At 40.0% G+C, this 22,374-nt stretch overlaps 3 protein-coding genes across 4 annotated transcripts; 1 reads left to right on the top strand and 2 right to left on the bottom strand.

Moving 5' to 3' along the window:
* The first annotated feature begins 1,810 nt into the window (after positions 1–1,810).
* Positions 1,811–3,854, top strand: LOC103984174 (probable pectinesterase 68). The gene is made up of 6 exons (XM_065104562.1): positions 1,811–1,961; positions 2,260–2,452; positions 2,525–2,714; positions 2,858–3,064; positions 3,158–3,396; positions 3,492–3,854. The coding sequence occupies exons 1-6, from the start codon at positions 1,856–1,858 to the stop codon at positions 3,646–3,648; spliced, it is 1,092 nt and encodes a 363-aa protein (XP_064960634.1). The 5' UTR covers positions 1,811–1,855; the 3' UTR covers positions 3,649–3,854.
* A 1-nt stretch (position 3,855) lies between these two features.
* LOC103984027 (protein transport protein SEC16B homolog) lies at positions 3,856–12,402 on the bottom strand. 2 transcript variants are annotated; one of them, XM_009401545.3, is made up of 14 exons: positions 12,284–12,402; positions 10,264–11,859; positions 9,791–10,102; positions 7,937–8,065; positions 7,746–7,868; positions 7,477–7,647; positions 7,202–7,327; positions 6,978–7,112; positions 6,041–6,168; positions 5,863–5,974; positions 5,488–5,778; positions 5,231–5,356; positions 4,844–5,142; positions 3,856–4,763 (listed from the first exon to the last, which is right to left on the bottom strand). In XM_009401545.3, exons 2-14 carry the CDS (start codon positions 11,845–11,847, stop codon positions 4,343–4,345), a joined length of 3,957 nt encoding a protein of 1,318 aa, XP_009399820.3. In that variant the 5' UTR covers positions 11,848–11,859; positions 12,284–12,402; the 3' UTR covers positions 3,856–4,342. The 2 variants fall into 2 exon arrangements, with proteins under 2 accessions (XP_009399820.3, XP_009399739.2); XM_009401464.3 differs by having other exon boundaries at positions 10,264–12,380.
* Positions 12,403–15,010: 2,608 nt separating this feature from the next.
* LOC135609099 (zinc finger protein ZAT4-like) lies at positions 15,011–16,484 on the bottom strand. The gene has a single exon (XM_065102189.1). It carries the CDS (start codon positions 16,173–16,175, stop codon positions 15,213–15,215), a length of 963 nt encoding a protein of 320 aa, XP_064958261.1. The 5' UTR covers positions 16,176–16,484; the 3' UTR covers positions 15,011–15,212.
* Positions 16,485–22,374: the final 5,890 nt, after the last annotated feature.

Raw genomic sequence — 22,374 nt, 5'->3', positions numbered from 1 at the left:
AGAATGATTTGTGATTAATTGTGGTTTTGTATGATTAATTTGTTTTCAAATCTTAAGAAGTATTTGAAAGTGTTTATTTAAAAGTATACGATTTGTAAGTATTAATTGAAATATCTGCTCATTTATGACATATGCGATTGTTCAAAAGTCTAATAATTTTTAGAGTAATTAATTCTAAAAATATTATATGTTGATATATATATATATATATGTATACTTTAAAGAGTTACTCAAATAAGTGTTAATTATATGATATATGTGACATCACTCATCTATTTAGTATGAGTTTGATACATACGAAAGTTCAATACTAAAGTTAAATCTTATTTGATGAAAGTATAAGATCTACCGTTAGATTATGGTTCTATTTAATTAGGTAAGATATATTATAGATATTGTTGGATTCTGATTATGGTTATTGGGCAATAGAAAAGAAGTTCATATTAAAGTAGGATTCCTTAGGAGATAATATTAATGGGAGGAACTCTCCTAATCCCCTAATCCAATTTAGGTGGTCTTGTGAAAAGATAGGAAGAGAAGAGAAGGATCTAGTTCTCTTTGCAGATCTTTACAGATTGATATTTTATATCCGAAGATGAAGCGTAGTTTATTTTTCTGAACAACAAGAAAGGTACGCATCGTAATATTGTTAGATTTAATTTATTTGATTTCAATCTTGACATAAAATTTTTTTCGCATTACAGATAGCATGATTACAGATTTTATGCTAACACTTACAAGATAGATATATGAAGTTCAATTTTGTGTACTCCGCATATTTAGTTTATGTGACTTGGGATTTTTTTGAATTTTGGACTTACTTTTATTAATGGTATTGTTTGAATTCAAATACCATAATCAATTCAGCATGTAATTGAATTTGTTGAACACCATTGTCGACAAATATATTATTTAAAGTAATATATTTTTATTTATCTCTATATTATGTAATACTATAAAAACTAATATGACAAAATAATGCTTAATCTTTGATTTGTCGATTGTGAATATCAACATTTCTTCGAAAGACATTAGTCATTTTTATGTTTACCATGCTATGTTTAAGTTTATAAAATAAGGAAATGTTCTGATAATTGAATCAGATATAAATATATCCTATTATCATAATAATATATATATTTTTGGAAATAAACTTATTAGAACCTTTGCTTTGAAATTATCCACGTCGGAAGTCTGTCTGTATAACGATGGGCAAACCTGAGACACGTGTCAACGTCTAGTTGTCCTGTTACGTTGATGCAACCAAAGAACGGCACAGCACACATCCGTACGATGCCTGGTTCCTGTGTCGACCCGTGAACCCGCAGGTACCGACGTGGCAGTCTCTGAGAGGGAAACCCGACCGTTGGGTGGGCCCCGCCGCGTGCAGTCTCCGGCTTCGTCCTCGACTGGGATTTGCTTCCCGTCGCAATCCGCCCGTCTTCTTCCCCGTGCAGTCACTCCAACGTTCCTAAGCATAAAAACACCCAAGCCATGCACGCTACCTTACAGAAAACACTAAACGCCATGCCTCCAGCCTCATCCCATCCTCCACTTTTCTCCGTGGAGAGACGACCGTTGCCATTCCCCCTCTCCCTTTAGCTGAAAAGTCACTACAAAGCAAAAGGATACTCCTGCCAAAGGCTCCAACCTTTTCCCCTCGTAGCCTCCTTGTTGTCCCTGTCCTCACGGTATGTGTGTGTGCAAGAGAGGAAGAGAGAAGATGTCATCAGGTCACATGATGGGTTACTGTTGTGGTCTTGAGGTTTTCCTCAGACAATAAAATAAACCAGTTGCAGTGAAGGTACCATTCCCATGCCTAGGGCTGTGTTACGATCATTGTGCAGTGGCCTGCATGTTCGTCTCCAGTCCCTACGTGTTGTCGTTATTCTCTCCCCAAGGCCTCCATTGCGACCTCCCAGCTCGGATCACTACCGTTGGCCCGACAACTACTACGACTAGTACTTATACTCGATACTGTTGTTCTTCTTATAACCTTCCTCCTCTCATCACGCGGTTCTTGATCTTATTATAGCCCCAGACACACACGCACACCTGCATCGCCACCATTAGTTCCATTGTCGCAGATCGATCTTTCGTCTGTCCTTTGAGTTGCTTGCGGTTCCCACTGGAATCGCAACTTGAAGGCTCTCCGTCTCTCTATTCTCTCTTCATTAATTGCGTTGCACTTGTTAGCATTTGGATTGGCCATGGAGTCTCTAAGATTTTTCTTCTTGTTTCTCTACCTCTTTGTGTCAGTGCACTGCAGTGCGTGTGAGCTCAATTCCACCAAGCCGCACCGGCACAAATGGTTCGAGCCCACCAGCCAGCACACCATCGTGGTGGACGCCAATGGCTCCGGCGACTTCTTGTCTGTCCAAGAGGCCGTCGACTCCGTCCCGGAGAACAACACCAAGCGTGTCATCATTCACATCCATGCTGGTTGCTACATGTAAGTAACTCTTCTTCTTCTCCTTCTCCTCCTCCTCCTTAAATGTTGATTGTTCCTCTTTGGTGTTTGCAGAGAGAAGGTAGTGGTGCCGGCGACGAAGCCGTACGTGACGTTCCAAGGGGCCGGCAGAAACGTGACGGTGATCGAGTGGCACGACCGGGCCAGCGATCGAGGACCCAACGGGCAACAACTACGGACTTATAATACGGCTTCTGTGACTGTTTTTGCTAACCATTTCAGTGCTAAGAACATTAGCTTCAAGGTGAGTGATCGATTCATTCAGAGGTCTCGAGCATGGCCTGTCAGCTCAACAAGCTATCCAAGGAGCAAGTCCTCATGGCCGATGAAACCAGAAACAAGAGCAATTTGAGTAGATAAAGTGGCTAATGAGGTTTGGAATGGCAGAACACGGCTCCAGCACCGATGCCGGGCATGGAAGGATGGCAAGCTGCAGCATTCCGCATCTCAGGCGACAAGGCGTACTTCTTCGGCTGCGGCTTCTACGGCGCGCAGGACACCCTCTGCGACGACGCGGGGCGACACTACTTCAAGGATTGCTACATCGAGGGATCCATCGACTTCATCTTCGGCAATGGCAGATCCATGTACAAGGTAAGGAATCGTAGCAGTTCTCTCTCTCTCTCTCTCTCTCTCTCTCTCTACCTATTCCCCTCCTGTGGTCAAAACGCATCCGGTTCTGAGCAGGATTGCCAACTCCACTCGATCGCAAACCGGTTTGGATCCGTCGCAGCTCAGGACAGGAACAGCCCGTGCGAAAGAACTGGATTCGCCTTCGTGAACTGCCGAGTGACAGGCTCAGGCAAGCTCTACGTGGGGCGAGCCATGGGGCAGTACTCGAGGATCGTCTTCGCTTACACCTACTTCGACGATGTGGTCGCGCCGGGCGGGTGGGACGACTGGAATCACAACAGCAACAAGAACAAGTAAGTGAACCCCTCCATCTTCTCTACTCCTGTAAATGATCATAGTAGAAAGTGATCGTCTGTTGCCTGATCTGTTCTTCCTCTGTTCATCGCAGGACGGCGTTCTTCGGCGTCTATAGATGCTACGGTCCCGGTGCAGCAGCAGTGCGTGGTGTTTCGTGGGCTCGAGAGCTCGATTTCGAGACGGCACGGCCGTTCCTCGTCAAAAGTTTCGTGAACGGAAGACATTGGCTCGGCCCTTCCGATCCCTGAGCTGAAACATACACACTCTTCAAACAATAGCTCACACATTTGTAATCTCCATACAGCAAACCATAGAAGTTGATGCCATCATACCAGCAAATTATTTCGTTATTTCTTCTGATCATTCCATCATTCATATTTGTATTCGAACCACGCAATAAGTGGCAAGCATGTATTTCTTGGAATAATATAGTGAGAGTTTGATGTTTACCCAAGTGATCCCAAAGCAAAGTTTTGACACAATATTAAACCATAAATTGTCTTTTACACGCTTTACAATTTAGCTGATTGCCCATACAAACAATCAGAAGAACAAGTTGTTCCCCACATTATCATTTTTATGAACAACGACAATGCTGTTTATTTGTGATTCAGAAGAAATTATTTAGCGTCTGATCCGACTCATCTTCTCGTAAACCTTCACAACAATTTCTGTATAGAAACTTGCATCCACATGTTTTTAATTTAAAAGAATGTATCCAAGGACTGCGATTGTGCCTCTGTAAGCATACTAAACTCTTCAGGGAAACTCTTCCATGATCAGTAAGCTGTTGGGTCCTGCGTCATATATATCATCTGTTGCCACCAGCTTATTAGGCATATATGGATATACAAGACAGCCACACATCAAAGCTCAACCTGATGAAGGTCATCACCCATTTTAACCCAATTAAGCTGCAGAGATGAATTGCTCCAGCAATCATCATGGACAAAGGTCATCTTCAGAGGAGTTCACTCCAGCCATTGTAGGCATGAAAATGTTGTTGTACTTTCCACTCCATGATGGTGCCGGTGAACCATTAGAGAATGAGCCTTTGTTATTTTGTAGCACTGCTGCTGCACCCTTTTTAGAGAAGGTGTTAGTATCCATGCCAGGAGAATGTTGCACAGTTAAAGGTATCGGTGGCGATGATGATAAAAATGATGCTTCCTTATCTACTGTAGTAGAAGATTCAGAAACCAACAAAGCTCCTAAAGTGCTTTCTCCTGCTGTAACATCACAAGTTGCAGGCATGCCAGGAGCAAAAAATGTGGCACCAACTGCTGGCTTAACAGATTGAGTAGAGGGTGACCGGAATGAATTTGTGAAGACCCCTCCATCCTTGTTGAATGTGTCGACGTATCTAGAAAAGAGACCAAATTAACATAATTTTTGCCACAATTAACAGTATATAATTCCTTGTAGTAAAAGTGAGAAACCCACCTAGATCTTACACCCATTCTGTTGCGGGCTGAGAATTGGTTTGGGCCAGGCGATATGGGTGGGATCCCTGAAGCATGTTGTAATGGACTAGGATAACTGGTTTCCAGTATTCCATTAGCATTGTGAGTTGGGCTCTTAAAGGCACTATTGGTGTCATTGACAGAAATCCCATTTTGGTGGGCAACTGTGGTTGGAGGAGGTGGTAAATAAGCTTCTTCAGGTTGAGGTTCAACACCCTCTTCCACCCATCTCTTGAGTTTTTCATCATAAAAAAATTTGTTTCTTTCACCCAATTTTGCCTTCATTCACAATTGAAAAGGTAAGATGTGGTTTAAATAAATATACAAGTCCTGCTCTTTCAAAATTGTGAGGCATCAGAAAATGTACCTGGCATTCTGAACGAGATCTCGAGACCCACCCTACAGTCCTCTGAAAAATCTGAGAACCAAAACGGCCTAGACGCGATGAAGCTTTGCTCTCTGAGTCAGGTGAGATTGAATCCACAGATTTGTCCTGAATGAAGTAGTAGAAAGCTCACAATATAATTCCACAAACTCAAAATGGAACATGGTCAAGAATGTAGTATAAACATTTACAATAAAGTTTGTGTTACTGTAAAAAAATTGCTGAAGGAAAGAATCTACCTGCTTTAAGGCTTTGCCAAAATCTGGCTCTGATGCACTTCTGCTGTGCATAGTCCTGCTATTTATTGCCCAATCATTCAAGTTTTCTTGGGAACTTGACGGAATTAAGGATGACATGGCCATTGTGGATTGACTGTTAGCTACTTTTGGGGCAACAGAATTATATTCTTTGCCATTTGTGCCACTCTGAGGCATTGGCGTGGTACCAATCATGCGGTGGATGGATCTATCAATTGACGTAAATAATTTACCAACAAGTTTTGCAGGGTCCAAATTTGTGCTATACCCAGCCTGAAAAAGTAATAATGAATATAAATCAAGGGAAACAAACTGGAGATTATTATGGGTAGTAAACAGTGGATTGGGAAATTGTACCTGCAGATGCATTCGCAAGCGATCCTCTAGAGATGAAAATAGTGATCTCCACATCTCAATAACAGGTGTGCGACTAGAACTTTTCAGCAGCTTCAAGGACGCCTGGCAATACCTACATTGGACAAATACCAGCTCAGGAAAATTCATCAAGAAAAGAACTAATTACAGTGTCACCAACCTCAAAGAATCAGAAACGTTCCCAACTTCTGCAAGCATGTAAGCATATACAAGCTTATATGGTTGAAATGGTAACAAGATGAACTGGGAATTCCCAAGCACCTTTGAATATTCATATAACTCTGTCCTCTGCAAGAAAATTTGTTATGTTCAATTGTTTAAGATTTAAAACATCTAAGACAAAAATCTTATCAAACATATTTCAGAATATGCCAGCTTCCATCTAAAAGTCAACAATAGACCTTAGTTTCAAAATAGATTAAAGTAGGCAAAAGGTCACATATGAAGAAGTAAAGTTGAGAAGAAATCAAACATCAAGATAAAGCATCATTTTCACATCTTTAGACCCTAACAAAATTTCGAAATACCCCAGGAAGGGAGGCAGAGCTGGGGGAAGAGATAGAATTATTAGAATCCCTAATATATAAAATCTGCATATGCAGAAAAAGGAGAGTTTAAGCCATAGTGGGGGTCCCACCAGAACCTTTTATATCAACAAAGTGGACACTGGACAGTAGATTAACATGGGACTATGCATACAGATGCTATTTGCAGAAGCGTTTACTGACCCAGCATAGATAATCACTAGATTAGTTTCTTCACATCCGACATCAACATATAGCTTCATTTGGAAAAAAGATAAAGAAAAGGAAAAAGGCTAGTTTACCGGTTTACTTGTCATAGATTACAAACATTTAGAAGCATACGATCGCATATAATCACTATAACAAACTAACTCACAAACCATTACGTATGCTTAAAATCATCAGCCACATCAGTAGAAACAGGATGCAATCACAATAAAACAGGATAGGGTTCTATATCATTTGGTTAACTTTATGACCATAAAGATTATCACAAAACATTATCAAAGAAAAAACCCACAAAATACTACATAGAATCCACCAAAACTAATGATGAAAGAAAATGGGCACAACCTGGATAGCATCAGGACTGGCATATGTGCGAGGATGCTTCCAGTGATCTGCACCAAGAAGGCACATTCTTGCACTGTCAGAGTATGACTCAAAGTTAGCTTCGGCAACCAAGTAGCAGATGTGTGCAGCAGCTATCTGTATCAAAGGTACAGAGAATATTAAACATAGAAAAAAGTTAAGATCCTTAGCTAGATTTAATCAAGGATAAAATACTAAATACAAACCTTTCCTTTTTCCCTCCACAAACAATCTCCAAGATGAAGTATTACCAATTCATCATCTTTTGTTCTATTTGCGGTAATAATAGCTAGATGTTTTTCCCAGTCATCAAGCATTCCATTGGAAAGGACCTGTATTATATTGGTGACATCAGAAATCACATATACAATCTAAACAAAGAAGAGAGTTGCTCAAAATAAGTTTTACATCTTGCTTAAACATTGAGTCGAGACATGAAGTGCTTAGTCACTTTCTAGAAAAGTATCTGATTTATTGTCACCTTCATAGACTGTTCTGGTGCATTATCAGAAGTGGGAAAACTACTATCTGAGGAGTTCTTGAAAGAAAATACATCTGCAGGTTGTCCAGCAATAAGCAAGTATAATGTCCTCAAAGGTGATCCAGATATGAACTGATGATTAGCCATTTGCTTGACAGTTTCAACATAAAACTGCAAGTAATCAACCAAAACATTAACTTAAAGGAAATGGAAGCTCTTTGAAAAACATTGGAACCATTATCAGTTTAGCAAAATAAAATGTCAAATACCTTCTCGCCAAGCTGTGCTGCAAGAATAAGAGCAAGTCCCCACAACTGGCCTGCTTGTGCACATTGAAGAGCCTCCTTCCTTCTACCAAAAACAAGAAGATTCTGCACTGCAATGGCAGTTCCCTGATCAAGTGGCAGAAAGTTTTATTATATAATGTGTCAATAAAAACATTGAAAATATAAAATTTTACCTGTATATCACCTTCAGAAGGCAGGTACTGCATGCAGTCTGTGATAGAGCCATACTGCACCGAAGAAGTACCATTCTTGCTAACAGATGCAAAAAGATTAGTAATGGCAGATGCTGGACCATCGGTGTCCTATTCAGAAAAAGAAAATGTTAGCACATTGAATTCCTCATTATGAAACATAATATATTAATCCATGAGGGACCTAGATAGATCCACTTAGGCAACATGGATTATTTTGTATAAAAAGGTAAATTTTATTTGCAGTGCGTTTCACAGGCTAATAACTGCCATTTGCTACCTGTAGAGGCCAAAGTAATGATAAAGAAAATAAATAGTATCCTGATGTCTAAAACTAGCCTCTTGACTATATTAATATTTTGTTATGGAGGTGTATGACGATAAGCATTTCCAATTCCTTCCTCACCATATGATGTCCTCTAAAATCCTCTATTAAAACTAAAATCTTAAAGTATCCCTATTAGTTATCAATTTCTTGTGACGTATGCACCTTTTATGTTCCCTAATACATGGCAGCTCAAAACTAACATGTCAAGACACCATCTTGATCAAAACAATAAAAGTCTTTAAGTTTAACTAGATTAGTGTGAAAAAGATGCCTAGAGCTTCCTGTTAGTTCTGAAAAGATCACAGCACAAAGATCAATGAAGTGATGACCAGCATCAAGTCATCAACGGATTGAATGAGTGGCAGGTAGTAAGGAAGAAAGAAATCTTTACATAAAATACATCAGTAACCAATAAATCTACTTCTATGCAACCGAATGAGTATATATAATCCAACATGTTAAGTTTTCTGCATGATCAGGAAAATATCTGCAACAAGATCTCCTCATGGTCCTCTAGAACTGCAACCAAGGTAGAATGAGTATGTAGCTTGATGAGGTGGATATGGCTATATTACAAAGTTGGAAAAAGAAGAAACAAATAGCTGGAGTAAGAGGCTGTAGAGGTTAACAAAGGTATGAAAGATAAGAAGCATCCAGAGCAGATAATTTTATTCTTTATCATAAACCATGTAAGGTAACGAATGCTAACTTTTAAAGTAGTTATACAAATATAACTCAAGAAGATGACTCCTTATGCATACGTTTCTACAGCTCAAGACATGATAACTCCTGCCATAATCATAGGAATAGAAGAATATGCCACAGCCAATAAATATCACTTCTAGTAGCCCAAACACCATCAGTGGCTCAATACAGGAATGTGTCCTAATTAACAGCATATAACCTGTATTGAGTTTGCGGATATTATGCATAAGTAACAATAAATGTTTATGCACAGAAAAGTCAGAGGAACCAGTTGTTTCACATTGAGATATTTAAATATGTTGAATAAATGGCTAGTAAGTGACTGATTTATGCAATAATGGGATATTTTCTCTAGGGGAATTTCTAAAACTTAAACCACAACCCCAGCGAGATAAAGTACGTCAGTTTCCTCCTCTTAAGTAAACTTAGTGAAACTAATTGAACAAGCAGAAGCATGTCTTCACTAACTATGCTTCCACTGAGCTTTATCATCTAAATATGTAGATCCTAGAAAGACACAATAAGATTGGTTAATTGGCAGCCTACATTGTCAGTTTTTGCATTTGCATAAACTGCAACCTCAATACTTTGCTTCCAGAAATCAATCATCAAAATGATTTACTATGGATATTGCTTATACAGGTGCAAAAGAATTTACAAGAAAACCAGCAAAATGCATCTCATGGAGCATTATGAAACATGAATTTGGCAGAAAAATATCAAGTTCATAATCGGAAGTTGCATTAACTAGATACAATTAAAGTACAAAAAGATGAGCTTAAGAAGACCAATCAAATATTTACCTCAACTGATGGGTCAGAACTGAAAGGAGATCGAAGTTTCCCATAATGTTGACATAATATTTTCAGCAATGAAAGAAGCAACCTATGCAGTTCTCCTTCAGTAGCATCTACCAAGGAATGTGCTATTTTGTCATCTATCCATTTGTTCACATCCTTTGCTGAGGCATTGCCACCTATAAGTGGACCAGGAAAAGATTGCTGGCACAATGCATGGAAATAACCACATTTAGTAGTTATGGTGGTTGAATCATCAGTTTTCTTCATCAAAATATCCATTAAACCCAGAATGGAGATTGAACCCCCGATGGAATCCTTTATGAAAGAGATCAAAGCATCAGTTTCAAAAACAGGATCAAAAGACTTTATGTTGCTGTCGTAGACTCAGAGCAACAAAGAACTGACATGATTTCTGTCAAACTCTTAAATTCTAAAATTCAATCAGAAAAGTTAACAGAGTAAGTTATCAGAGCTACCTTCCTTCCATAATCCAAGTTTGAGCCACAACAGCTTGCATCTTTGATGAGAATGAGTTTACCACCAAAACCAAAAGCAACCAAAGGATGCGGAGGACGCCCAGCTGAAGATCTGCCTTCATTTAGAGCATAAGAAAAACTAGAACATGGTGGACTTTCATAGCTCATTGATCGCTGAGAATGGTAGGTTGCCATTTGATTGCCTTGATGCCCATGAGATAAGTATGCCTGGAAGCTTTGGTCAACTTTTGGCTGATTAACATGGTCCATATTCTTTGCAGGCAGAAAGTTCTGGAGCCTTGTTGCACCATTACTACTGCCGTAATCATAATTTGACAGTGGTTCCAGGTCCCTAGTACCTACTTGGACATCCATACAGTTTGCTGCATGACCCATTGTGTTATATAAGTTTATTTTCTGTCGATTGTCATTGAAATCAGGGATGCCCTCGTCCACTGGTTCAGGTTGTTGCATGTTTTCTTCAACAGACTTACTCCTAGAGCCATCCCAGTGAATTCCCATAACCTGGCTGTAGTGGCCATGTATAGTACCAGTTGTTGCCTGAACGGCCGGAGTGTAAGATTGAAGTGTGTGCCACTGCTGGATGTTAGTGTCATAGTACCATCCAGGATATTGAGGATCTAACACCACATTAGGTGGATATTCAGTGCTACCATAAGAGTCCTGATTCCAGTTGGAAACATAACCAGTGGAGCTATCCTCAGCTGTTTCTGCCACCACCGAGTTAGCAGACTGTTGATAGTAAGAAACCTCTGAACTCTGGTCCATAATAATTCCATTACCAGCAGCCAAAACTTTGTCTTGATCATGTTGTTGTTCATTCATTGCATTGCTGGTTTCTGGTTCAGCAGTTGTTGCTGCATCATAATCATTAATTTGATACCACTGACCAGTGCTAACATCGAACTTCCAACCGGGATAGAGACTCTCCCAGTATTGAGCTTCATTCACATCTGGAGTTTGTTCACTCGGCAAGCTATAACACTGAGAATCTTGTTGTTCAATGGACTCGAAGTATGAGCATGCATCAGCGGCTGAATTGTCTGCAGAACTACACTTTTGGTCAACTTCAGCTTCGAGCTTGTTGCCGCACTCACCCACATTCTCCGTCGAGAAGTTTGTGTAGGATCCAAATCCATCTGAATCAAACTGCGGCGGATCAACTCTGAACGCACTCCATTGCACCTCCTTTACAGCCGTCTCCTTTGATCCAGTGTTCTTCCCCAGCGACGAACCTGGAGATCCGAACTCCGATCTGGTCTCCGTCGAACCTCCAGATGCGACCACATTGTCACGAGCTGGTAATGGTGCCGATGCCACAACCTCTTGTTGCTCGTCCTTGGAATCAAAGGTTTCAACTTCCACCCTAGAGGTAAATGAATCAGTTGATATGGGAATTGCACTGCTTTCCACCACCAAGGATCTGGGTTTGGGAGATCCGGGCCACTGCGTGACCCCATTTTCTTGACGGTTTCCATCTGTCGCTGCCAATCCAGAAACCCCCAGCCTCGAGTCCTCCAATGGAAGACCGACATCATCGATGCTCATATTAGAAAAGGCCATTTCGGTGGTTGCCTGCTCGGAAACAGATCCAGCAAAAACCAAATCATCATTATTGACGAGGTTGTCGAAGAAGTCCTCATCGGTTTGATCCGCCAACGAGAACGGAGGAGGAGAGGCCATCGGATACAAGAAACAAACACCGACGAGCTAAGGATCCCCTCCTCCTCAACAAAAAGGAAGCATTCACCTCAACAACCCTCAGATCTACTCAACTCCCATCACCACCTCCACAAATTCATCAAGCTAAAGCTCCCAACTTTTCAGCCATTATAGGTTCCTCGGAGGGAATCGCGGCCAAAGGCACAAATTAACCAAGATCCGGCGTGCGTCGTCGTTCTTACGGATTGGAAAAAGAAATCCACGAGAGAAGACACAAGAAAAAAAAAAGCAGAAATGGAAGGTGGAAATTGGGCGACGGAGAGGAACGGAGAGTTACCAACGACGGTGAGGATTGCAGCGAATCGATCAAAGCAGCTTGGAATCGACGAGAGTGGGAGCAGCAAAAGACTGTGGTTTGGAAGCAGCCGGCATCCCACCACCCCTACGGAGCTTCTCTTATACGCGTTCGCTCTTTGATATTTTATTTTTGTCTTCTTTTTATTTACCCGCCAAAGAGGGGGGAAAAGGGGATTTCCTAAAATAAAAACAAGAGTTTTTTTCTATTACTTTTAACCTGCGGTTTGGCAGTTCCTTATTTTTTGGGATTTTTTTCCTGAAATTTGTATTCCTCAAAATGTAAAAAACATAAATTACTAAATTAAAAGAAATGTTACATTATCCTGATCTCGAATTATTAAGGATATAAAATGCATAAATAACATCCCATATCTCATCTACTTTCCTAAACTTGTAGATGTAATGATATTAATCAAGATGTTAAGATAGTAGAAAGTATTGTGTCCAAATCTTCTCAGAATAAGGTTATCCGAATATGTTAGTCACTAAAGTATATATCAAGCCATCAAGTACTTTAATTTTAATATATATATATATATATATATATATTAAATTTGTATTAAAAATTAGTTTGTTTGAGTTAAAAATAAGAATATTTTTTATAAAGAAAAAATATAAATTGGAGTTTCAAATTATAGTTAACTAATATAAGTTGATGGAGATTAACTATAATAATATATATGCAAGATTTTAGGGTTTTGGGGGATATTATATGCACATACTAATGTTGGTTTAAGAGCTTAATTTCAATCAAAGTCTTTTTTAAAGGAATTAATTGATTTCATGTAAACTAATTATTATGTTTGGATACATTAAGTGCTTTCAGTATATTTTTCTTATCTTTTCCATCTTTAAATTGAGGACTTATAAGGGGAAATATAAAAAATTGAGAAAGAAATATAAAATCATAAAATCGAATACTTTCCTCATATAAAGTCTTTGTTGAAGGTCAATATTTCATATATATATATATGGTTATCCTCACCAAGCCATGGGTTGAATAAAGGGACTAGCATGCATTATAATTCAAGATTCTTTAGACTTGGAGCTATCATACTATATCTTTTGCTTCCAAGATCCTTAATGATTCTCTATTACAGTCACTTGAGAATATAATCTTATATATATATGTATATTGAAGTTAAATCTGCACAAAAGCAAAGGAGAAAAGACTTGAGGTGGATGAACATCCACTGCAAATAAAGATCTGCTTGTCCACCTACAATCTACAAATTATCATCACAGCTACTGCCTTCCTCATGTAACTGTGTACTCTTCTTGCATAAAAAGGCAGGGGAAGTGAAAAAGGTAGAGAGTAAAAGTGAAGCACTTGATCATCATCATCTTCCAAGCCTCGATACTTCATTTTGCCAAGTGATAATGACACATTATTAACAAATGCTTCTTAATTATAAACATCATAATGACACACAAATGCTTCTTAATTGAGTTATAACAGGCAGCCGTGGTCTCTGGAAGTGCAGCAATCACAGTTGAAACCACAGCAATTTGATGGACAGCACTGGCGCAAATGTGAAGGATTTCCATCTCCTTTGATAAATCTTTTTACCTCACTGTGCATGCAAGAAACGTCACCATGATGGCTTCCCCTGATCACCAATCAAATCAGTCAACTCTGGGGATGCCGAATACTAATTGTTCTATGAATTCTCTCACATCTTCTGACGGGAATAGCTTTCTGTGGAACGAAGAACCTAATTTCATCTCTATGCAGCCTTCTAGTACTTTTCGTTGCCATTGATCTGCATGCGTCGACTGTTTCCCGATGAGACAACAGAGCACTGCAGTAAATCTCTGTGGCAGCTTCTCTGTTTAGATGTCGAATCTGTACCTTAGCATGAGTGCTGCATGGAAGTAATCCGTATTTAATGTCTCGGTGTTTGATAGCTAAAGTCTTTGCCCTGTTTGAGTGTCAAACCTACTCGAGCCCATGGATTTCAAGTCAAGGATGCACGAGGCCATCTTAAGCAACATGGAGACCATGGATTTCCTACCTAAAGGAAATAAATTTCTCGTAGTTATATTGTTCAGATCATCTTGTTTTATCCCTGCAAGTAGAGATTCATCTTATGCTGTTACGATTGAGATTCCCAGTGCAAGTGAGACGGGAAGAAAGGAAGAGAAGGAGCTGAGCCAGTAACCTGCAGCAGTGAGCAGCTCTTTGAGTTGTTCCTTTGGCCATTCCAATGCTCGCTTGAAAGTTGTGTGAAGAGTGGAAAGCCCGCAACCCCACACTCAACTCTCTCTCTCTCTCTCTCTCTCCCTCTGCCCCAGTCGACAACAGCCAACCTATCTCATGATACATGTTATTCTTCTCGCCCTCCTACTTTATTCCTTTCCCACCCTCACGCGCATCATGTACACTCCAAGCTGTCCTTTAATCGCTCACGTAATATAAAACAGTTCGATGCTTTTGTTGGGAGAAGCAAAAACATGCCATGGAAACTGGCAACGACGGGTAGGTGTTTTCTTTGATATAGCAAGAGTTTCCAATGCTCCACCAAATAGCTTCTGCGGGACCCGGTTCAATTTCTTCTTGTTCCGGTTCGAACCGCCTACAAAGTGTGCAATTGGACCCAAACCGAACCGCGCACTTCGATCGAAGCCGCTCTTCGCGCAGCCCAGACCAGGAGTAACCCGCAGAGAAAGCTTCGCGAAAGGATGAGAGCTCGAAGAAGGGAAAGGGTGAAGAAAAGCTTCTGCATTCCTCCCCTGTTTGAGGGCAATATCAACAACATAATCAAATCACCAGCTTTATCCAGTGTTAGACTGGAAGAGGAGGAGTTGAAGCTTCTTAGTTTATCTCAAAACTTCGACCCTTTTTGTGTTTCTGTGTCTTTAGGCTTAGTTTGCTCTCTCTTTGTGCTGTGGGTAGAGAGAGAGAGTGCTTAGATTGCATGCTTGCCACACGTTGAGGTAGGGAAAGGAACTTCAGTATCGGAAATGGCGGACAGCTCAACGTCGTCGTCCGCTGGCGCCGGCAGGTTAAGGTCGATAAGGCCGAAGCTGCGGACGTAGTTGGTGACGGCGGGGACAGGGGAGGTGCTCGACGGCGATTTGTTGGTGACAGAGGACATAAAGTGCGACCTCTTGTGGCCGCCGAGAGCTTGGCCGGAGCTGAAGACTCTGAAGCAAAAGGGGCACTCGTAGACTCTGGCATCGGCGTTGGTGTAGACGCCGTCGGCCGAGCTGGCGACTCGGCGTTCCACGGCCGGGACACAGCCGTTTATTCTCTTGTGGCTCGCCCGGTGGCCACCGAGCGCTTGGTACGACCGGAACACCTTCTTGCACGCGTCGCACTGGTGCCGACTCCTTCCCCTCCGGAGCGGGGGCCGCGATCGGGCGGCGGCCCAGGAGTCGCGGGAGAGCATCATCAGGCAGAGGGCGACGTCCTCGTCGGGGGTCGCGTACGAAACGGAGCTCGCCGGCTCCGCATCCGGTTGATCCGGCGAAAGGGCAGTGGCCCCGAGGCGGCGCTTCTTCGTTCGGAGGCGACGGGCGCGGGGTGACTCCGTCTCGCTCTCCGAGTCTGGAACGACGACGCAGGGGCCAGCTGGCTCGTCGGCGGCGAAGGAAGAAGAGGAGGAAGAGGAGAACTCTGAGTCCACGAGCCGGAAGTTCTTCCGGAGGTTCACGCGGAGGCCACAAGAGAGTCCCACCTCCACCGCCTTCTCCTCTTCCACGTCGCGCTCCGACGCAGCATGACCAGAGGAGACGGAGGAGTGGGAATCTCCAGGGCGGCACGACCTCGACCGAGGGGCTGTGGAGGTGACGTGAGAGCGCATGTGACGGCCAAGAGCGTAGCCGTCGGAGAAGCGGCGGAAGCAGACGTTGCAAGTGCGCCCGTCCATCGAAGCAAACAGTAGAGGAGCACCGGAGATCAACCTAAACTGGGAAGCTCTTCTTCTTCACAGAGGACGAGGAGAAGGGAAGTGTTGAAGAAGAGAGGGAGCTAAAACAGTGCAGGGTGACAAGCATTCCTCCACCACCTCACCTCAAGGAGAGAAGGAAAAGGAGAGAGATGAAATGAAAAGAGGAAGAGAGAGAACAAGTGGAGTGTATCTTTCGGCATTGGGAAGTCAAGACACGGAGGGAAGGCATTAAAGACATTATGGGAACCGCATCTGCACGGTTGCATGCATCTTTCTTATCCCCTCTCCCTCCACTGTGTTTGCGACGACGGTGCACGAAATATGGGAAAGTTATCAAGGGTTCCTCCGGAATCAAATGCCATACCCATCCCTTTCTTAGGACTAAACCAACAAATGTTAATTACTTCATCTAAGTGTACATTATTTTTCTTTCTAAAAACATTGGGCAATTTAGTTTCCCCTCATATAAATGTATATATTGCATTATAATTAATTTCCACTTTCTACTGTAAGCTAATGTTGACTTGAAATTATAAATTACATCACTGTTCTTTAAAGCGGATATGGTCAAATATAAGCAGTTACAATTAATTATGCAGCAGCTCAAAGTCAAAACTACTGTGATGACAACATCTCATCTCTTCTCTGAGTTCCAATTTATGGAGCTACATTTTATGTTTTGTATTTAACTCAAACAAACTGAATTTGTAGTTGGAATTGGAATCAGATCAATTCTAATAGAATCATCAGAAAAATAAATAAATAACAAAACAAAATATAATTTGGTGGAGTCTCTTTTCGAGTTGGGTGGGTGGATGGGTGGGTCCATCGAATTTTAAGAACATATGGGTGAGACAAGTCCGGAGGACGATAACCATCAAACAACATATGTCTAACCGGAAACTAACTGAGATCTAAACCCAATAAATTCGTGAATCCAACATGAGAAGCACACGTACGTTATCGAGTCGAGTCTCAAATCCATAAACATGATGGGGTGTATTGAGTTGACACATTTGTTCCCATAGTGATAACGGGGAGGGGGGAAACACATATGTGTGTACGCAACTAAGAATACGCAGACCAGTCCTTCATGATCATGTCGGCAACGAGTACGACACAAGAGTGCCATCAGATTGCGGTAGCTGATCACTTTCTTGACTTCAAAGACGAGCGGTCGTCACATGTTGGGTTGGACTCGGAAGCCTTCTTCAAGTGGAGTTTTCTCGTGGAATTGAAGTGTGTTGTCTTCCACACTGTGGCCATGGAGCTCTGTTGTCTTCTAAGGAAATGGCGTTCGAGGAAAGGGAAGCTGAGACAAGGCAGCCGAAAGAGATGGATGCCAAAAGAGAGAGGAAAAGTAGAACATATTGTTGGAAAGAAATCGGAATAATCTTTTCCCTGTTTGTGTATCAAAATAGGTTTCTCATCAAAATACCAACTTGATATCCAAATGAAAATATCAACCAGCACAGCATAAACAATAGAGCAAATAATCAATCACACAGTGAGAAGTTTACAGTAGGTCTTTTCTAGAATAACTAAAGGATCATAATAACATCAAGAACATAGATCTTGGCTCAAGAATAGCATATCTTCATCACATAGAATTCTAGGTCTCACAAAATGGATATCGCAGGAAAATACCTTAGAGAGGGTAAACTACAAATCAACACCATTAGGATTGTAGAGTTTGCTGCAAGGATTCTCCACATAAAATTTGGGCCGAAACTGACAACGTTTGACTACCGATCGTCAAGCAGAAAACTGAAACCTTACTTTCTCTTTCTCTTTTCTCTGCACGCCGCCGCACGTTGCAATCTGATCTGCGCACACACACGTTTCACGCTGCCCAATTTTGCCCTTTCTCTCTTAATTACTGATTTGGGCTTAGCTCAAATTGTCCAAGCCCACATGACCCAACACATATATGACTCGAAGATTTAGGAGAGAGGACGATAAAGAGAGAAATTAATCAACGCTTTGACCATGCAAATGGCTTAAAGATCATCCTAATGTCAAAGCCAACTGAAGTGAGATGTTGACTTGGTCTAAATTTGAATACCTGCACATACACTATTATTGATTGAATATAAGCTAAAAAACTTATAGATTGAATATTATCAGCATAATGATGTCAAAACTTATATCATTTTATAATTTTGTTATTAATAATATATTGTATATTTTCACTCATTTAAAGATAATGATAATATATTTATCATTGCTTTAAAAAAATCATATTATTAAAATTTGATGATAAAATAGTCAAATAGATGCATGATCATGATGATGTCAACAGCTCTCAATCAAACTAACCAAGCTGAATGACCTTTAGAAGCCTTCTATTTGATCCTAAAAAGCTAACTGATGTCAATCTTAATTCTCAAATATCTATTGCATAATCTTTTGAAGCCTCAAAGATCTATTTGATCCTAAAAAGCCCACTTACTTTGATCTCGATCATGATCAAACTCATATTAGTGTAGCCTTTACTCAAATAACAGCAACCATCAAGCAAAAGGGGTATCGTCGTCCTTTAAGGAAAGTCCTAGCCGCTAGCATCCTTTAAGAAAAGTCTTTAAATCCTAAAGATTTAGGGTACTCTTCTGCCTATAAAACAAGAGTGTGCTCACATCTAAAGAGAACGAAAAGAAGTCTCTTGCAAGCCAAAATCGACTATAACTTTTTCAACTTAAAAAAAAAAGAAGAGAAGAGATGATAATAGAGAAGGGGAGGGTTATATATAAGTTTCAATAGTCAAAGCTTTACATCAAAGCTTCATCCAGCTACTCTAATAAGTTCCCAAAGTCTACCGTTGGCAATTTAAACCTCAGAAGGAGGCTCCAACGATAAAAAAGAAGGAGAAGATCAAAACAAATCATGATACACAAACTACCGAGAGCATCTATGTGTTGTGGAAAGACAACCTATGTTCTTATGCATCCATGAGCTTTCTATCACGTTTTTAACGTCATAGTTTTAAGTTTGATAGTTAGCACTTTAGCTTTAGAAGCAATATGGTTGTTTTCTTTTGGTTTTATACTTAGTTTTTCTGCTATATTTCTCTTCTTTCTTAAAACTTCTATCCGAAAAGTGATATCGGTTGACAGATCATCGAACCCGAACTTTATATAGATCAAGTGATATCAGAGCAACATTCTTATGGATGATAATTATAAAGCAAGGATACAAAACTTTTGAAGAAGAGTTACAGGAGTTGGAGTCTAAGCCACACTCACTACAAGGAAGAAACATCGATGAGATGGTAGCCAACCATCCAACAATCTTGGCTAGCATTATTGCCTAGATGTCGATAATTGGCCCAGCATATGAAGAACGTCAAGGGCTAGATGCAAGTCGAAAATAATACTATAGCTAAAGATAAATAAGTAAATAGTGTCACAACAAAGGAGAGAGAGTCGTCTCTATCTAAGACGTGTAACTACGAAGAAGATATTACTGAACATAACATTGCAGTAAGAACTCGATCCCATCACATCGAGGCTCATATTAACATACCCTCCTATGATGGCTCAATCAATACTAAGGTATTAGACTCATGGATAGATCAACTTAATATTTATTTTGATCTATATTACGACAACAATAAGGATAGGGTGTTGCTTATCGACTCAAGCTAATTGAACACATACTTGTATAGTAGAAAGCCTATCTTTAAACTAATAGCGAGGAAGACATGTCATGAACATAATTCAAAAGGCTTATACGAGAATAATTCTACCATATAGGGTATCTCAAAAAAAGACGAAGGAAGTGACATTAACTAAACCAAAGAAGGAACTATTTCATGCATGAATACACCATTAAGTGTTGACAACAAGCGGTGATAATCGAAATTTTTCTTAACAATTACTTCGATGATGAAATACACCCATTGGCCTCTATGAACAGATTCATGCAGAATGGAGTCTCATTAGATTATATGATTTTTAGATCACTAATAATATGACAATGGTGATCGAGAGAACGAACCACACCTGTATTAAGAAGCTTGCAGAGAAGGCTAAAGGGAGCTACCTAAAGAACTCTTCCCAAAATAATGGTCGAAGAACGATCAAATACGAATTTGAGTCTATTGCTAATGTTTAGACCGAAGGTTATAGCTCAAATCCAACCCTCGATCTAGAAATTCAAAAAGAATTATTCACTCTTAAGATCTAAGTGAAACATGAGGTCATTGATGCGATCGTTAACTTCAGAAGCCAAAAGAACCTTATCTCAATGAGCTTAGTCAAGAAGCTCGACATAGATACGACATCGCACCTGTACCCATATCATCTTGGATGGCTTTATGATGATATGGAGACGAAGATCAACCAACAATTTAAGATTCACTTTGCCATTACAAAGGAATTCATTAATGAGGTGATCGTGTGATATGGTTCCACTTGATATATATCAAGTTATCTTTGGAATATCTATTTATTAGATCGAAATATTGTTTACTTTCACTAACCCTAGAAGTATAAACTCCAGAAGGATAGAAGGAAATTCTTCGTCATCGGAGATGAGATTGGTTCAACGGAAGACTTGATATTCATCGGCCAAGCAAAGAGGATGGTAAATGCTCGTCGAAAGCTCATGGCTCTCACTTCGACATACAAAGAACCAAGGCCTTCTTCCAACATAATGAAAGAAGAGTAGAAGCCAAAAGGGATAGTAGTAACCTCGAAGCCCGAAGAAGTCTAATAAAGTCCTCGAGTCGATAGAGAACCCTATCAAAATAGTGCATGTATATGACATGGTCAGGTATGATGACACTGACCATATCGACGAACCAAAATAAAACATTCAAACTATAGATGGAGAGAGAAGAAGTCACTAAACAAGATTCAACGGGATATCAATCGTTTAATTGAGAGAGTTATGACTAAGGAGGATCTCAATAGCTCTCAATCAAACTGGCTAAGTTATGTTGAAGGGGCTCTTGAAGCTTCAAAGTCCTATTTAGCTATGAAAATACTACTTATTTTAATCTCAATCTTGATTGGACTTAAATTAGGATAGTCCTTACTCAAATAGGAGTAGCTAGAAGTGCAACAGCCCTATAAGGAAAGTCTTTAAACCTTAAGGATTAAAGAGAACCAAAAGAAGTCCCTAGCAAAGCCCAGTCGACCCTAGTTTTTCTAGTCTTATAAGAGAGGAGAGAGGAGAAAAGAGAGAGGGAGGGTTTTGCACAACTACAACCCCATCATCTAGCCGCAACCTTCTTATTCAATGTTCCAAAGGCCAAAGCTCTACATCAAAACTTCATCCAACTACTATGAGAAGTCCCCAAAGCCTACTGCTTGCTACCTGTTGTTTGAACCACATGAGGAGGTTCTAGTAGCAAAAGAGGAGGAGATCAAAATCAACCATGATACATAAATTGTTGAGAGCATCTATATTTTATCTAAAGATAACCTATCATGTTTTTAATTTCATTGTTTTAAATCTTATAGATAAGTACTTAGCTTTATAAGCAATAAAAGTTGTTTGCTTTTGATTTTATGCTTAGTCTTTTTATGAAAGTTCTCGTCTTCATTTAACTTTTCATTCAAAAATTGATATCGAGTGGATGAATCATCAAACTTGAATACCATATAAATTAATACTTACAGTGATAATCAAGTCTTTGTATCATAAAGCCTAATATCTATGGGGGTGAAAAAAAAAAACATTTGATAGATTTTATAATGGAAGTCCCTCTCATTTTAGGGGGATTTTTGAATATTTTGATTTAAATTTGATATAACTTATTTGTCCTTATAAAATCTAATATAATATATATATGTATATCATTCAAATATTAAGATTCTTTAACATAAGCTTCTTCCGATTAACATGGATGAAAAAACTCAACTTACTCATATTTAATGATTATCATTAACCAATTTAAAATTATAAATACATAAAGCATGAATTAACTAAAATACCACTTACAACAATATGGTAGTTTCAAGGAGTAATGATAATTAACTAATAGAATATAGGGTGAATTCTCGTAAAAAAACTTATAACTTTAAGAAATTTTCAAAAGTTTTTACATAGCTCACCTTTTTTCAAAATAGTCATTTTGTCCCCATTCTCTACCACTCCCATCAAGCCCCTGGCCATGCCTCCACTCACTAGTCACCTCTCTCGTTGTATTGACTACTCCTCTGTAACTGACCCA

Source organism: Musa acuminata, chromosome BXJ2-4 (assembly GCF_036884655.1).
Source record: "Musa acuminata AAA Group cultivar baxijiao chromosome BXJ2-4, Cavendish_Baxijiao_AAA, whole genome shotgun sequence".
Taxonomy (NCBI): Eukaryota; Viridiplantae; Streptophyta; class Magnoliopsida; order Zingiberales; family Musaceae; genus Musa; species Musa acuminata.
This window is presented reverse-complemented; position numbering and strand designations above follow the sequence as displayed.

Bases quoted from the DNA above. Each gene is read 5' to 3' on its own strand.
- LOC103984174 (XM_065104562.1), top strand. From the start codon at position 1,856: ATGTTCGTCTCCAGTCCCTACGTGTTGTCGTTATTCTCTCCCCAAGGC. The intron at 1,962-2,259 runs GTACTTATACTC...TCTTTGTGTCAG, and splicing joins CCCGACAACTACTACGACTA to TGCACTGCAGTGCGTGTGAG. The intron at 2,715-2,857 runs GTGAGTGATCGA...TTGGAATGGCAG, and splicing joins CTAAGAACATTAGCTTCAAG to AACACGGCTCCAGCACCGAT.
- LOC103984027 (XM_009401464.3), bottom strand. From the start codon at position 11,967: ATGGCCTCTCCTCCTCCGTTCTCGTTGGCGGATCAAACCGATGAGGAC. The intron at 8,066-9,790 runs GTAAATATTTGA...TTTTCTGAATAG, and splicing joins GTTCTGACCCATCAGTTGAG to GACACCGATGGTCCAGCATC. The intron at 5,143-5,230 runs GTACATTTTCTG...TTGTGAATGAAG, and splicing joins GATCTCGTTCAGAATGCCAG to GCAAAATTGGGTGAAAGAAA.
- LOC135609099 (XM_065102189.1), bottom strand. From the start codon at position 16,175: ATGGACGGGCGCACTTGCAACGTCTGCTTCCGCCGCTTCTCCGACGGC.